The sequence below is a fragment of the Megalobrama amblycephala genome, linkage group LG7 (assembly GCF_018812025.1).
Source record: "Megalobrama amblycephala isolate DHTTF-2021 linkage group LG7, ASM1881202v1, whole genome shotgun sequence".
In the NCBI taxonomy this organism is placed as follows: domain Eukaryota; kingdom Metazoa; phylum Chordata; class Actinopteri; order Cypriniformes; family Xenocyprididae; genus Megalobrama; species Megalobrama amblycephala.
In genome coordinates this window covers 9,209,994-9,228,206 of record NC_063050.1, presented here as the reverse complement: position 1 = coordinate 9,228,206, position 18,213 = coordinate 9,209,994, and the positions used below count along the sequence as shown (strand labels likewise).

The following is an 18,213-nucleotide window of genomic DNA, read 5'->3' as shown; positions in this document are numbered from 1 at the left end:
GTTACAGTTGTTGTTTTGTTTTTATTATTATTATTTGCTTTGGCACTATTTTCACAAGTAAGGTGTACAAAACTCTTAGTATAAAACTCCAAACTGATCACACTTGTAACACAGCTAGTCATTCTTTCAAAACCTGATCTCATGCTTTCATTCTAGTTGTACATATTTTCATTCTACATAATCAAAACACAAGATCATTGTGATATGTAATCAGTTACAGTTTTTTTAATTGCTTTGGTGCAATTTTCACAAGCAATTGGTATATTTTCAAACTCTTAGTACTAATATTACAACAGATCATCAAATGTGCACTTTTTTCAAACATTTCAGCATATTTTCAATTGTTACAAATTATAATTTTCACAACAGAAAGTACGTGTTTCTTCTATATAAATGTTTTATTCACAGTGCCTGCCTTTCATAATGCTATTACTATCAAACTTTTAATTTGCATTTCTTTTCGTTCAGTTTAATATATTTGTCTATTATATAATCCAGCTGATCTTTTTTTGTTGGTGAAGTATCCCTTTAATACCCAACTGTTTACCCATTCAGTTTATTGGTGAATAGAATAGCAACATAAAGTGGTTGGCAGTAGAGGTTGGTGAAACAAGAAAGGACCTCATCCAGAATCAGTTCACCCATACACACTCTCAGAAAATAAAGTACATAATTGTACCTTTAGGGGTACAAATTTGTACCCGTGTGATTTGTACCTTAAGAGACCAGTTTTGTACCTATGGTAACAATTTTGTACCTTTACCTAACAGTACAAAAATTGACCCTTCAAAAAGGATGCAAAATTGGCTTTGAGTAAAAGCTAAAGAGTCAAGAGCCCAGCTAAAGCAAACGCTGACCTCTTTCATGGTGACTTGAAATGAAACATTCCATAAAACGTCTAGGTTATGTATGTAACCCTCATTCCCTGAAGGAGGGAACGGAGACGTTACGTCAGAGACTGACGAAATGGGGTCTCGCCCGAGAGCCCAATCACCTTCGAGTGTTAACAAAACGAGCCAATGATACGAAGAGTATCTTGGTCTGCGGAATTTGCATGCGCAAGCTCCGCCCCACTGTGTGGGTATATAAGGAGCATTGATCTTGATGGTTAATCAATGAATCATTTGGTACACCTATACATTTCTATATATACAGATTCTATTGGCATAGTTTTTTATAGAACTAGTTTGCAATGTCTGATATGGTATGGATAACCAAATGTAATGAATTATTTTTACATTATAAGCAATTTATCTTAGATGATGACCACAATTCCCTTTCATGGGAACTCGGGCTGCGTCGAAACGCTGTGGGAACGCCTCTGCGTGATTGCGTCGAGACGCATGTATCAAATCAGTCTAATGGTGTGACGGGATGTCATAGGCGGGTGACGTCATTGACCAGGAAACTATAAAGCCTACCCGAGAACAAACACATTCAGCTTCTGTGCCTTCAGCAAGCACTATGTTTGAAATTGTCTATTTATTGTCTATTCATTGTTGTTTGTCACAAGCATTTGTATATTTCATACAGTATTATAATGGTGAGCAAACAGCCTTTTGAATTGTGTGTCCCTCTCTGCCTTCGGTACATTACGAATGGTGATACATGTGATAAAAGTGCTGTTTGTTTGGGAGTGGGACATGCACATCAGCTCTCGTGTGAGCTGACAGTGTTCATTCATAAAATGTCCCGACGTGCACTGTAAAACCGAACAGTGAAATTAATTTAATTAAATGAGTTTGTTTCACTCAAATAATAATGAAAGTTCATTGTACTTAATAGGAAAAAGTTGCATGAACTCAAAATGTCTTTGTAGTAAGCTGAACTTAATATGATTGAGTTGAGCTGCAGCAGATTTCTAATTCCCAGCATGCTTTGCGTCAGACCATATAAATAGTGAGATTCAGTGATTAAACCAAATGTTCTCATTACATATCACAATGATCTTGTGTTTTGAAACAGTGATTATGTAGAATGAAAATGTGTACAACTAGACTGATAGCATGGGATCAGGTTTTGAAAGAATGACTAGCTGTGTTACAAGTGTGATCAGTCTGGAGTTTTGTACTAAGAGTTTTGAAAATGTACACCTTGTGAAAACAGTACCAAAGCGAATATATAAAAAAAAAAAAAAAAAATGTAATAAAAGAATTTCCTTTTCTTTTCTTTTTTTTTCTTTCTTTCTTTTTTTTTTTTTTTTTTTTTTTTTTTTGGTGAAGTATCCCTTTAAATAATATACAATGTATTAAACTGTGTGTGTAGAAAGAATTCATTACTTTTGGTTATCCATAAATAGCAAACAAGTTCTATTGAAATCATGCCTATTGAATCAATATCTATAGAAATCTATAGGTGTCCCTGACACCAACATATTGTCGGCACAGATCTGGCCCACATCCGGTCTGCGTATAATCCACATGTACCAGATGTGGGGCGGATCTGGGCCAAACTATGTTGCTGTCTGGGGTACCAAATGATTCACTGATTAACCATTAAGTTCATTTGGATTATATAGTAGACAGATGTATTAAACTGAACGAGAATAAATGCAAATGAAAAATTTGATAGTAATAGCATTATGAAAGGCAGTTACTGTGAATAAAACATTTATATAGATGAAACACTTATTTTGTGTTGTGAAAATGATACTTTGTGATTTTGTGTATTGAAGTAACACAATTGAAAATATGCTGAAATGTTTGAAAAAAGTGTACTTTTGATGATCTGTTGTGAGATTAATACTAAGAGTTTTGAAAATGTACCAATTGCTTGTGAAAATTGCACCAAAGCAATTAAAAAACTGTAGTGTACAATATGAATATGTGCAATAACAAAGATGATTATATTAATGTTTTGCCAGCATGTCATGAGTTCTAAAAAAAATAAATAATAATAATAATAATAATAATAATAATAATAATAATAATAATAATGTGGTGAACCTGAGGAGTCAGTAATTATGGAAAAAAAAAAAAAAAAAAAAAAAAATTCTATTTTTGATGAACTATCTCTTTAATGTGTGTTTAGGTGTTTGTAGCCAGTGGAATAATTGGGATGTGAGTTACAGTCCTGCATACATATGTGCACTGAAGGGCTCATCAGTGACAATGAGTTGCACTATATACACTTCATATACTGGATATCAGATCAGGAAACAGTTCTGGACAAAAGAGTTCTGGACAAAAGACCCTGCAAAAGACAATGGAGAGCATCCAGATCTGTCTGAGGACCCTGAATACAGTCAGAGGCTTCAGTATCTGGGAGATAAACAGCAGACCTGCACCATCAGTCACGTGACACTGAAGGATTCACGCAAGTACTACTTCTGTAGCATCACTGATAATGGCAAATGGATTGGTTATCCAGGAGTGTCTCTTACTGTCACAGGTGACTTTCATGAGGTTTCTCTCTTCTTCTGTGCATTATGTTGAATAATAATCAGTGTATGACAGCAGCACTAGATATAATGTGTGTGTTGTGTTCAGATCTTCAGGTGGAGTCTCCTGAGAGAGTGACAGAGGGAGATTCAGTCCGTCTGACATGTAAAAGCAGCTGCACTCTGACTGACAGAGCAACATTCATCTGGTACAGAAACTCACAGCCATTAACTGAGAGAAGAGACAGAAACAATGAACTCCTGCTGCAGTCAGTCAGAAGAGAGGATGCAGGCAGATATAGCTGTGCTGTACACGGACACAATCACATCTCTCCTGCTGTTCAGCTCAATGTCATGTGTGAGTATGCATTTTAATTAGTGTATGCAATTTTTTGGAGCTTCTTTCAAAATTAAGAAGGTTAGTGATATAAACTACATGGGCAAAAGTATGTACAGCCTAATTAATGGGTTTGACAAAATTAGTTTAGTAGTATAGTGTGTGTTTTTTCAGCATGACAATACCCAAAGTGAGGTTCATAAAGAGTTAAGTGTCAAAGAACTTGATTTAATTTTTTTCAACTCCAGATATGAACATCACTGAACACATTTGGTATAAGTTGAAACAAATCTCATCACTGATGCTCTTGTGTCTCTGAATGAGAGCAAATCCCTGCATTCATGTTCCAACTTCTAATGGAAAACTTTTGCAGAACAGTGATATTAAATATTCATCAAGCACATGCAATGTTACAGTGTTTAAATATTCATGTTAAAGCTTTAACTTTTCCATGATAGCTGGAGGTTTTCAGTGAAAAACTAGTGGTTAAAATATTTGAAATACTTCACCTGTAGATCCTCCAGAGTGATCACAGATGTGTATGAGAGATGATTGGCCACACAACACTTGGCTGAATGTTAGTTCACTTAATTCCAAGTAACAAACACCAGTGAACATTTTGACTCCTGTCCATATTTTATAAATTCTTATCTTTAGTCTTGATATTATATATTTATCCTGTAGATCCTCCAGTGAATCCAGTGATATACATCAGTCCATCTTCTGTAATAGTGTCAGGAGATTCAGTGACTTTGATCTGCAGCAGTGATTCAAACCCTCCTGCAGAAATCAGCTGGTTTAAAGGAGGAACGTTTGTAGGATCTGGAAGAATCTTCAGCATCTCAAAGATCAGCTCTGATGACAGTGGAGAATACAAGTGCAGATCCATCAATGAACATGGAGAGAAATACTCTGATGCTGTGACTTTAAACATCATGTGTGAGTTAATGATGGTTCAGTAACTGTGACATTGAATCTCTAAATATTGTCTGTGGTGGCAGCTTTATCGTGATTGTTAATAACATCTATGTTTTTAGATCCTCCAAAGAGTGTCTCAGTGTCCATCAGTCCATCTGGTGAAATAGTGTCAGGAGATTCAGTGACTCTGATCTGCAGCAGTGATTCAAACCCTCCTGCTCTGAACTTCAGCTGGTTTAAAGGAGGAACGTTTGTAGGATCTGGAAGAATCTTCAACATCTCAAAGATCAGCTCTGATGACAGTGGAGAATACAAGTGCAGATCCATCAATGAACATGGAGAGAAATACTCTGATCCTGTGACTTTAAATGTCATGTGTGAGTAACTGTGACATTAAATATTGAGGTTTTATTGAGGGTTTTTTATGGGATGCTCTTTAGAGGATCTAGTACAGAAAAATACCATTACCAATCACAATAGATTTGAAATCACAGACTGCATTTAATGTCGCAGTTATAGCCAAGTTGAAACCAATTCTGAAAGCTAGAGACCTGGAAAAAGTTGTCCATGCCTATATTTTTTCCTGTCTAGATTATTGTGGTTCTATCTTAATGTTGGCCAAGCATATGTTGCTCGCTTCCAGCTGCAAAATGTTGCTGCAAGGTTGTTAATGAATGCTGGGAAAACGGATCATGTTACTCCCTTGTTATGTTTTTTTTTTTAGGATGGCTATCGCTACAATTTAGCACAGTAAAATCCCCAGTGTTAAATGAACACCCAAAGTGTACATATGAGTCCATCTTGCTGGGTGTTAAAAAGTAACACTGAAGCGGTGTTAAAGTTAATGAGATAATTGATTGATGATTGAGTGATGATTGACAATTAGTGGAGACACCTGATGATAATAAGCAGAATCACTGAAGAAACAACAAGAGAAAAAGAGAGAGACACAACAACTACAACTGACTTCCAGCCATTAAACATTATTACACTTATAATTAACCAGTTTGATTTGATTTCTGTCATACATCAACAAAAGTTCTTACTGAGAATTAACAGATGTTTAGATGTTAATGTTTTAATGAAAGTTTAGTTTGAAGTCACCATGATGGTGAAAAGCATTTCCTTTAGTTGGGCTCTTGACTCTATTTTTTAACATTAATTTATCTCTGGCTGCTCCAGCTTTGTGTTTGTAGAGCCCATTTGTTATGGTCAGAGAAACTATGATCTGAGCTGTGTTTCCCAAAAGTGCAGTGAGCCAAACTTGATTAATTTAGGTTTACAATGCTTTGGGAAGCACAGTCATAATGGTTGTGTTTTCTCATTGTAAAATGGCCAGATTCATTGGTGACGTCCAGTATTAACTGGTGATATAGAGGTTATATTATTTCTTTATAGTAAATCTGTTAGCGCTTGAGATCCAGCAGAGCTTTTATTATCTGAAGGGTTCGTTTGAAACACACACAGACATCAAGAATCAGCATATGACCCTCAACAATGGTGACAATCCAACAAAGTGCTTCATGTTGCAGTGCATGATGGGAGCCACCAATCAAAACTCATCCATGGCTCCCATCATGCATTGCTGCATGAATAAATTATGCAGCCCAACTGTCCTGTAATTTTCATAGATTGTTCATGTTTGCTTTTATTTTTCTGTTGTTTTGTTGTGACAGTGACACACTTGTTTTGTGATGTTCAGAGTTGATCTGTTTGTCAGTATTTTGTATTTATTTATCATCACCGTTCTTGAGAATCAGATGCTGATTCTTGATGTCTGTGTGTGTTTAAACACCAAAGCTTCAGTGCATAATGCATTATTCTTAAAAAAAAATATATATATATATAATACTGTTGTTGGATCTCAAGCTGTAAAATCACAAGACTACAATCATTAATACTAAAATTACACAAGCACAGAGTCAGAGATTTAGACTCTAAACATCATCAGGCCATCACATGATGATTATTTCATCATCAGATTATATTGTGACCATATCATATGTGCTTTACAAACACAAAGTTGGAGCAGCCAGAGAAAATTGTATAATAAAAGGTAAAGAGTCAAGAGCCCAACTAAAGCAAACGCTGACCTCTTTCATGGTGACTTGAAATAAAACATTCCATAAAACATTAATTATCACCTTTTTTCTCTCTTTCCTTCAATGGTTCTGCTTATTATCATCAGGTGTCTCCACTAATTGTCAATCATCACTCAATCATCAATCAATTATCTCATTAACTTTAACACTGCTTCAGTGTTACTTTTTAACACCCGGCAAGATGGACTCATATGTACACTTTGGGTGTTAATTTAACACTTATACTTAGCTGAGCTTATTAAACCCTACAGTCCAGACATTATACTAAAATCATCAAACAAGTTTCTTCTAACTATTCCCCGTGTGCGTCTCAAATTGAAGGCTGATCATGCTTTCTCTGTTGCTGTTCCAAGATAATCTGCCATTGGAAAATAGATCTTCCTCAAACCTTAATCTTTTAAAAGATTATTTGTAATCTCTGACATTTTAGTACATTAGTGTATGGATGCTTTTATGTCCTGTCTTCTTGTTCTATTGTAATGTACAGCACTTTGGAACTACGGTGTAGCCTATATAGTGCTGTATAAATAAACAAACGAACACACATCTTTCTTAGTTTGTAGATTTAATTATGATATTCTTCCTCTTTCAGTTCATCGTGGTGTTGGTTGGCCTGACCGATCAGGGATCACAGTGTCATGTTTAGGATTATTCATCATCATCGTCATCATATTGTATACAATGTAAATAAAAAAATGTCAACAAATAGTATTTTTTTTTTTTTTTAAACAAATGCAGAAGTACATTTGATTATTAAATGAAACTATGAAAAGTCTTTTCCCTTTCCTTTTTAACAGTCAGAAGAAAAGGATAAACAGAAGATCTGTGATACATGAGTATGAGGTGAGATGATCAAAGAATCACAGAATGATAATAAAAAAATCAATTAGAGCTTCTTTATACATGTAGAAGATATAAATTACCACACTCAAAATTTTACAGCATGTTATGTAGATGTGGATTGATTAAACTTTTGATTGTCATGCAAAATCACTTTTTTTTTTTTTTTTTTGGATGATTAGTTTTTCTCTGTGTTTCCCTGTAGAACATTGATCCCAGTGCAGGTACATATGCAGCTCTTGACCTCAGGTCCAGATCTTCTGACCTCTACGACACACTCACAGTAAGTGAAATATCAAAAACTACATTTGAAAAGAGTTTGTAAATTTGTGTCAAAATCAGGCAATAAATAATCAATGTGTCTTTCACATAGACTGTCCATCCCAGACCTGCTGATCACCAGTCAAACTCTTCTGAATACGAGAATCAGTCAGTAAGTGTGAGATCCTCAGGTCTTCTCAATATCATCAGTAAAGAAAGAAAATGTCCTCAGTAGTCAATCTACTAGTCAATAAATACTAAACAGTCTTTTCTTTCTGTTATGAGATGGATTATATGAGTCTTTTCACTGACTTAAAAAAAAAGAGATAACTCGGATTATTTGTAGGCTACCATTGTAGTGTTGATTTGTGTGCTTTTTAATTTTTTTTACAGACCTGTGTAAATGTGTGTTTTCCTTCTGTTGTAGCCACAGCAAGATGCCACGATAAGATGAGGCACAAGCTAAACGATACCTAACTTTTTTGGAGTCGCTGGACACGCTCACATCACAACTGGCAAAGGAAATGAAACGCCTCTTCAGAGTTTCCATTCAGCAGTGAAGCGGGGCCGTGCACAGACATTTTAAGGGGCAGTGGCTCAAACCAGAAAAAAAGGGGCACTAAGGGTATAGTAATTATAACAATATAATATTTTTATTTTACAGAAAACTTATTTTATGAAGACTACAGGGTTACCTCTTAACATGCCTGGCAGCCTATGACTATAAATCATTAGAAAGGTATAAGGATTTATTATAAAATATTACATTATGAAAAAAATCTGACAATGATTTATTAATTTTTTGTCAGGATGTATGCTATATCTAAAACATCCATGTCCATGTCTTCAATATGAAATATGAGCCTATTATGCAACTATCAACTGTGGGGGGAAAAAAAGAAAGAAAACCTCCTGTACACTTCTATACACATTGGATTATCATGTTTACTTCAAATTTCTTTAGATAGAAGTATTATTTTTTATATATTTTGTATTAAAAGTAGGATGGAGTGAGCATTATTGAGCACAACAAGTTTTGTCTTCTTCATACTGGAAGCCAGAGGGCGCCCTCGTGCAGAAACTCCAGATATGCCTTACAGAAGTAATATAACATTCCAGGAAATCCCTAATGTGGACAAAGGCATCCAGCTAATATAGCTATCACTGTAGCTGAATAAGATGATAGAAACACTGTGACTGATTAAACATGACAACAATAAACACAAAACTGTGGCAATATATGGTTTATCTGAGTTTTTCAAGCATTCTCGGCTATTTTCATATTAATGAAGTATATTTATAACACAATGCTAATCGACATAGCCTTTATCACTGTATAGAATACTATAAAATAACATATTGTCTACCTTATGCTATGATAACAAACCATATCAGCTTACAAAAGTAAGTCATGTTTCATCTTGCTTTTATCCACTATTAGATGTTATAGCGGACCCCATCCGAATGATGGCCAAAACTTTATTGATGAGTTTTATGAAATTTATTGTACATCACACAAAAGATGAAGCATGTGTTTCACTCCAAAAAATCACTATAAGAGCTGAATAAAACACAGTGCAAGAAGTCTTGTCCATAAACTCTTCAATGTATTGTCATCCACAGCGAATTACACAGAAACACAATTACCAGTAAGCAAATATATACAAACCTTATTCCTTTTCGTGGAGTGCTTAATTTATATCCTTAAATAATATCTGATGAACTGTAATAAAGTGCAAGCTCTCCCCTTCATTACTGCTGTAAACCAGTATCGCTCTGGAGACTAAGCTGAATCACAAGCAGTTGATACTGATCCATCCTTGAGTAACAACTTTTTAACAAAACCTGTTTTGTATTGTCCCTTTGTATTAACATTCATTCACAAAGCAGTCTGGTGTAAAATGATTTGTGCAGACATAATTTAAGTATATGGGGTGCATTCTCCTCAAAAATAAAATTAATCCACTGCGTCTTCAGTGGCTCTGATGTCGGGAGTACATGAAGACTGTTATGTTCACTCTTACATCAACAAAACACCTGAATTGCTTACAAGACATTTTTGTTTCTACAGCTGCTGAGAATATGGCGGACAGTGAACAACTCACTCAGGGTGGGGTCTATGCTAATATGGCAGATAATGTACATGTAATGTAATGTACAAAGGCTTGTTCTGAGATGCTGCATATAATTTATGGGGATTAAAAAAAGGACTGGTGGATTTTTATCATTATATGGTGGTGGTGAACACACACTGCCAACACACATTTATGTTCAAACACCATGTAAAAGTGAATTTTGTGTAATAGGTCTGTCACGGTAAAACACAGAGACGAACAGGCGGTGGCAGCAGGGCTGACCAAGGGTGCTCCATGGTCATATCAGGGAGCGTGGGCAGCTCAATGACAGCCTCCGTGGCTGTATCAGAGAGAGCGGGCAGCTCGGTGACGACCTCCATGGCCGCATCAGGGAGAGCGGCAGCTCTGGGACGGCAGCGGGCTCGGGATGCTCCGGGACGGCGACAGGCTCAGGCTGCTTTGGCGGTGGCGGCAGGGTCAGGCACTTAGTCAGCGGCAGCAGGGCAAGGCGCTTGGGAAAACGAAGAGCAACCACTAAAGTGGTCTCCGGGCCTGAAGGACAGAGGAAGCCCTTCTCCTCCTTCTCCTCCTCTTATGATGGTGAGGCGGTGGCTCTGTGCCTACCTCATCTATAGGCACCGAAGCGGACTCACTGGCTGGAGCGGGCTCTGGAGTGGACTCACTGGCTGGAGCGGACTCACTGACTGGAGCGGGCTCTGGGGCGAACTCACTGACTGGAGCGGGCTCTGGAGTGGACTCACTGGCTGGAGCGGACTCACTGACTGGAGCGGGCTCTGGAGTGGACTCACTGGCTGGAGCGGACTTACTGACTGGAGCGGACTCACTGACTGGAGCGAGCTCTGGAGTGGACTCACTGGCTGGAGCGGACTTACTGACTGGAGCGGACTCACTGACTGGAGCGAGCTCTGGAGTGGACTCACTGGCTGGAGCGGACTCACTGGCTGGAGCAGACTCACTGGCTGGAGCGGGCTCTGGAGCGGACTCACTGGCTGGAGCGGACTCACTGACTGGAGCAGGCTCTGGAGTGGACTCACTGGCTGGAGCGGACTCACTGGCTGGAGCGGGATCTGGGACGGATTCACTGGCTGGAGTGGGCTCACTGACTGGAGCGGCCTCTGGAGTGGACTCACTGGCTCACTGGCCAGGGTCCAAAAGAATTGGTCAAAACCACCCACCTCATTGCCCTGTTGTTTCAGGGTAGTTAAATTCTGTAGTCAAGCCATCCGCTCCCTCACAGTAGCCGGAGGAGTGATTCGAATACCCATCCTGCTGGATCTAGTTGTGATGGAGTTTTCTGTCACGGTAAATCACAGAGACGAACAGGCAAGATCCAAGTGAACTGAACTGAAAACTCCTGAACTGAAAACTCCATGACTAAAACAGAAACAAACAGGGTATAAATAGACAGACACTGATGAGGGAACAACAAAACAGCTGGGTGCAATGACATGAGATAAAGAGTCCGGGAAGTGCGTTATGGGTAATGAAGTTCACAAGTGGGGTGAGACACAGTCCGGGTTGGAGTGCCCTCTAGTGGCAGACAAGGGCACTCCTAGTAATGATCATGACAAGGTCCCCTTTAAATAGGGTAAATAGATGGCAGGAACAAAGTGTCTGTAATCCTTTCTACATTACAAGAGCAGAATACAAATGAAAGAGCCAAGAACCCACAACAAGGTGTTTGGTGAGACTTCACGAGTTTACACAAATAATCAGATAGAGAAAAGAGAGAGGGCTCCGAGCTTGGTATTTGGCCCAAACCCAGAGTACTGCCCTCGTATTTCTGGTTAGGAAAGTGGTGGATCCGAAATGGTCAATATTCATATTCATGCACTTTTATTAATATTTATGTTAATCGTTTATGGCTTATGATTTATCAGTTTCACTTTTGATTTCCTATATTTATGTACTAATACTTTATATATTAATTATTATCATATTTTCAAGGATTTACTTGTTATTGTACCCTTATGGTTATTTTATATTTAAGAGTATGATTGTTATGTTCAGTTGTTCTTCAAGTGTTCCAGTGTGACAGGTCACGCTGACAAGTTTGTGGTTAGACATTGGATGCCTGCCACTGTAGAAGTGATGTTTTTCAGAATTAACCATTTGAATTTGAATCTGATCAAAATATGTCTGTTATTTTTCCTGATGACATTTAAAAGGGTAAGATTGCAAAATTCCCAAAGGGGGTCAAAACAACTCATATATCTATTTTTGACACTGGACCAGTCTGTGACTAATGGGTAAAAAAATTTAACCTTTTCTTTTAGAACAAAAACATCAATTTGAGTGGGATGTAAATTTCCCTATATGCTCATGGTATAAAGCTGACCGAGTCATTGATAATTCAGCTTTTTCCTCTCCTCTGCTCTCCTTGGCTTCTGCTTCTTTCTGTTATCTGCAAATGTCTTAGTTATTGCTCTTTTTGATCTTCATCTATTAGATAGAATACTCTAAATTTTACAATACTCTAAATTTTATTATTAACTATTGACTGCTTCTTTATGGTTGTTATTTTACCTTTTGGTTTTATTAAGTATTTTCATTATCGATTAAAGTTTGCGTGTGAGGCGAAATTTAATTGTAATGAATAAATAATTTTTCATCGACTTTATCATCTGCCTGGATCTCATTTTCCCAAGTTTCTGCATCTGAAAGTAACCAGGCGAGTGAGGAGACGGTGTGGTGGAGGGATGCTGAAAACTGTTGAGAAACATAGGTGAGTCAACTGCGTATATATATATATTATATATATATAGGTCTCCACTCATGCTGGTTGGAGTGATGTGTTTATTCCCGAACTTTGTTATAAACATTTTGTGATGTCACTGGCTGGTAATTTGTTTCTTAAAGTTGATTTGAAATTTTGAATTCAAATGTTTTCTGTGACCAAATAAAAAGACCTTCATTCCCTTCATGTTGCTATTCTTTTCACCAATAAACTGAAGGCAAACATTCTCTTAAGGATGTCAAAATATAACTTCTGTCTGCGGTCAAAGTGAAGACATCCAGATTTACTCAATATACAGTATGTTCCTGTTGAGAATCTTGCTCAATAATTCTTCAGAAAATGTGTTCTTCTTTCAGTTTAATACTTTTAACAATCAGTTCAGTCAATAGCAAACAATGCAAGATACATGTTTCAAATCACCCTTGATGCTGAAATAATCACACAGGCTACAGATGCCACATTAGAAAATATACACTTACATTACCTAAATTACATAATTGACATAAAATCCATAATGCTTGTAATAGTATCTATTCAGTGTTATCAAAATGTGTAAAATATGACAGAGTCGTGAGGTTTTGTGTAGAACCGAGTTTGTTGCCAATACAGTAAATGTTCTCACTGTACCATATGACTGAATCTATACTGCAGTCAAACTTTATAAGGGTCAGATACAGTAATGTGGCAGTCTTTACCATGATAATGCCTCAGTTTACAGTGTCACATGGCATACTATAATGTAAAATGATGCCATCTGTCTCCCTTCTGATGTATCTCTGACCAATCTGAAGTTATACAGTTATTGACTGTTTCTTTTCCCTTGCTCTGTCCTCCTCTGTGTTCACAAATTTCAATGTACCCTCTATATCAGTCTCTGTCTCTCTCTCTCTCTCTCTCTCTCTCTCTCTCTCTCTCTCTCACACACACACACAAACATCATGGTTTTCCATATTTTATGGGGACTTTCCATAGACATACAACACTTATTTTGTAGTAAAAAGGATACTTTGTGATTTTGTGTATTGAACTAACACATTTGAAAATATGCTGAAAGGTTTGAAAAAAGAAAATGCACTTTTGATGATCTGTTATTATGATATTAGTTCTAAGAGTTTTACCAATTTACCAATAAAATTTTCCAATTGCTTGTGAAAATTGCATCAAAGCAATTAAAAAAAAAAACAAAAAAAACTGTAATGTCATTTACATATAAAAGATTACCAGCCATTGTCCAAATCCTTTAATTTAGAATGGCAAGCTGCAAGAATAGCTTAGATTTCCAAAATACCTGCAGTAATCTGACAAGGAAAAATACGTATGTCTGCTCAGACTCTGGCGGCGTCAAAGACCGTTTTTATGAATATGAGCGTTGGCGTGGATTTAAGTGTATGAACACTCTAAGATCAAATCTGTGCGTACCCATGATTAATAGATGAGGTCTCTGGTCTAAATGTAGCCTAAATCCCTTAAAGGTCCCGTTCTTCGTGATTCCATGTTTCAAACTTTAGTTAGTGTGTAATGTTGTTGTTAGAGTATAAATAAAATCTGTAAAATTTTAAAGCTCAAAGTTCAATGCCAAGCGAGATATTTTATTTAACAGAAGTCGCCTACATCGAATGACCAGTTTGGACTACATCCCTCTACTTCCTTCTTTAATGACGTCACTAAAACAGTTTTTTGACTAACCTCCGCCCACAGGAATACACAAGAGTTGCGTTTGTAGAGTGTGTTTGTCGCCATGTCGTCGAAACGCTGTTATTTTCATCCCGCAGTCCAATCACTGGGTCTAATTCCGGCTCAAATTGATAGGGTAAAATTAAAGACATGTTTACAGTAACACTGAGCGCGTGCATCTCCACGTTATGGTAAGAGGCGTGACCTTTCCGGGCAAGATGCGCTAAGAGCTGCTGTCGAATCACAACACAGGAACCGCTGGCACAATCAGAACTCGTTACGTATTTCTGAAGGAGGGACTTCATAGAACAAGGAAGTCATCAGCACGTTTTTATGACAGTGGAAACAGCGGTATACAGATAAGTAAATTATGTGAAAAATACTGTGTTTTTTTACACGCGAAACATGAACACATGTTATATTGCACACTATAAACACAATCAAAGCTTCAAAAAAACACGAAAAACGGGACCTTTAAAGCAGGACCCTACAGGTGTTATCTAGGTGCAGTGATGAGAATGCAACACTAGGGGTAGATACTCGGCTCAACAAAATGACAAAAATTGAAAATTCGCCCTCTCAATAAACAAATATTCTACTCTAATTCCAGTAGACAACTCAAAGAAAATTAAGGATTAGGAGAAATTGAGAGAAAGAGTATGAGAAAGAGATGAAGTGACCTGTTGAGGAGATCTGATGGTCTGTGATTCTGCTGGACGGATTCATTTCTGATTCACTCCTGACTGAAAATGAGCTGATCGTTGAAACTTCAGTGATCTTGTTAGCTGGTTAAAAACAAACAACAACAACAACAACAAAGATCAACCTGAATTTGGTTGTTATTACACTTATACATTAGCACACTCACATGAAAACGGCATTTATTTGTTAAGCAGTACATATTTTATATAATAATACTACAGATATTTATTTATTTTTTTTTTTTGTCACATGAATCACTTAATAGGCTTTAATAGTTAACAGTATAATAATATTTAAATGTCATTATTGTGTTATTGGTGGTATTTAGTGTAAATTGGTCTATTGTCACACTAATCGATATTATAATTTTATGTGCAATATATTACATTGAAAATAATATAAATAGATTAAGCAGTTACTTGTCTTGAACTATAATTACCACACTAGAGTTTCAAAGTAGTTTCCCCGAACACTGATGCAGATAGTTTTGAAGTTAGTCTGAAATCAATAAGCTGTTTTATTGTAAAGTGACAACTCACCTGTACAGATGAAGAAACAAAAGACTCTTGCTTTCCACATGCTGAATGGTTTTAACCGCTTTTGTTGTTCTGCAAAGAATAAAACCGCGTCTGTCTGTCAGTCTTTCTCTCACTTCCTTGTTTCTATTTGGGACAGATCCTCAACCCCAAAACAAGACTTTAGTTGTACAAAGGCAGTTCAACTGAGATTTCTCAATATAATCAACTTACCACTTTTCACCAGTATAAATTGCCTCCAATCGGGGTTTAATCGGTTTGATAAGAAGTGTGTTGAACATTCAGTGGTTTAATCGTTCGTGACCAGCAGAGGGCCCTGAATAAAAACTAACTGTGCAGACTGACACTGCAATACATTTTCTTCTTCAGTATCTGTCTTGTTTTCCACTTATTTTAAGCAAAATTGCATAATCTAATCAAACTTGTTTTCAGAGAAATTATGTTTATGTATGTTTATTAGATGGCGAGACAAAAATACCAATGCAAATGCAGCAAAGTGAAGATGATAGATACAACAGAGATTAATATTACCTTCTAATACTTAATTAGGCAGTTACTGTGTCACAAAACTATGCTGAGACAAATGTGAATGATTTCTGTATTATATTTAATAACTCAAATACCATCTCAGGATAGGTTGTGTAAGTTTGTAAAATTACATTCATACACTTTTCTGCAAAAAGGCATCAGCTAATTCAGTTCATTTAATATGTTTTATTTTATTGTGAAAATTATGACGGAGGTTGGATTATCGTAGCTGTCAGAGGAATCTGGGGTTTTAATGGTGTGATAGATCGACTCTTGAACTGAATCCGCTGTGAGACTCTGATACACGTGACTGTGTCTACTGGTGTCCAGCTCTGAGTCGATCCGATCTTGTGTTTGTGCTGAAACTTTCTCTGTGTAGGAGTCTCCGGCTCTGTGTTTATATAATCTGGGTTTGTGGGTCTGTAAAATTCCTCTTTATCACTTTGAGCTTCAAATGAGTCTGGATGATTTATTCTCTCATAGTCATCCTGTATAAAATAAATTTTTAAATTATCTCAATTAACAAGGTCCAAGGTAAACAAGGTTATTATTTATGAATGAGATTTGCTGTCGTCACCTGCACTGATTTAATTATCGATTTATTGAAATATGCAGGGGTTCTTTCAGAACATGTTTTGAAGAAAAGTAGGCCTACATATTCTGTTAGTGCTGTAGTCTCACATACTGCGGCTGTTGTGCTTGAGGACTTGAATTAGACCAAAACACACACACGACAAACAGAGCGAAAACACACATCAAAGCCACCATCATCATGAACCTGGAGCGAGACTCTGTTGATGCAAAGATCCCTTGCACCGAAAACAAAAGCGAAAGTCCTGCTGTGTGACAAATCTGTTTAAAAAGTACAAATATTCCATGTCATCATGGCTCAGTTGACATGAGGTCTTTATGGAGCTCGAATGTATTTTTTTTTTCCACATCAGTTAGATTCTTTGAACAAATCAGTGTTCTTTGCTGTGTAGACAAATGTTTAGTCATCGCGTCAACTGCTCATATATTAAGGATATTCAGTAGGACAGTGAGTCTTCAGCTCTGGTGTTTCTCACCTTTGGTGACTGTTAACCAGATCTCGGAGGTGAAGTCAGGCAGCAGACTGATATCTACACCACACCAGTACTTTCCAGAGTCTTCTGGAGCCAGTCTAGAGATGAGAGCTGTGAGAACATGAGAGCTGGTGTCATCTAGAAGAGTCATTCTCCCTCGTTCAGACCTCGTCTCTCTCCGGGTCGTCTGAACACACTGAGGATCTCTCTGAGCAAACGAGTCGCTCAAGTACTTGCTGTTATTCTCGTACATTTCAGGATATCTGCAGGTGACTGAGATGTTGCTTCCCACAGATCCAGTGACGGAAAGAGCCAGTGAGTTCTCCATCAGCCACAGCGCTGAAAGACCAAGCACTGCTGACAGAGACCGATTCAGAGTTATCATGCTGAACTGTTGTTTATCAGTGATATTGAAGAGTAAAAAGTGCAGTTCTCACTGATTTAGTGTAATGACAGATATAGTACCTGAGAAACTGATGGAGGTGACGGTTCTCATGACCGCCTGCTTCAACCTCGACTCCCACTACCTGTTCTCACACTAAATACTGGATAGATATTATGTGTTTGAGTTACACTTCCCTAATGCACAGTGTCAGAAATATGATCTGAAAAAGTAGCTCTCTCTTCAGGACACTGGAGGTAAAGTCTGGCCATCCTCAAGGTTACTCCATCTATCCATTTTGTTGCCTGTTTCTTTAATATAATGGAATGCAATTACATGTTCCTGCCCCATCCATCCATCCATCCATCCACAAATTCATCCATCTATCTACCCACCCACCCACATTTATCCATCCACAAATGCATCCATCCATCCATCCCTTCATTCATCCCTTCATCCATCCATCCCTGTATCCATCTACACATTCATCCATCCATCACTGCATCCATCTGCACATCCATCCTTCTGTCCATCCACACATCTATCCATCTATCCATCTGTAGCGATGTTTGTGACGTGTCTGAAACGTCACCATCATTAAATACGTGGCCAATTAGGTACCGCTCCGTTTTTGTATATAAGTTCGTTGCTCATGCC

General features: G+C 37.4%; 1 protein-coding gene across 3 annotated transcripts in view; it reads left to right on the top strand.

The window, feature by feature from the left end:
* The window catches only part of LOC125271221 (B-cell receptor CD22-like), a 136,821-nt gene extending 127,747 nt beyond the window's left edge, over positions 1 to 9,074 (top strand). The window contains exons 6-11 of one of the 3 annotated variants that reach the window (XM_048195245.1): positions 4,754 to 5,011; positions 7,329 to 7,419; positions 7,534 to 7,579; positions 7,782 to 7,859; positions 7,950 to 8,009; positions 8,265 to 9,074. In XM_048195245.1, coding sequence (XP_048051202.1) covers positions 4,754 to 5,011; positions 7,329 to 7,419; positions 7,534 to 7,579; positions 7,782 to 7,859; positions 7,950 to 8,009; positions 8,265 to 8,291 — 560 coding nt within the window. In that variant the 3' untranslated portion in view covers positions 8,292 to 9,074. The remainder of the gene's footprint in view (positions 1 to 4,753; positions 5,012 to 7,328; positions 7,420 to 7,533; positions 7,580 to 7,781; positions 7,860 to 7,949; positions 8,010 to 8,264) is intronic. The other 2 variants (XM_048195250.1, XM_048195249.1) reach the window with 2 other exon arrangements.
* The last annotated feature ends 9,139 nt before the right edge of the window (positions 9,075 to 18,213 follow it).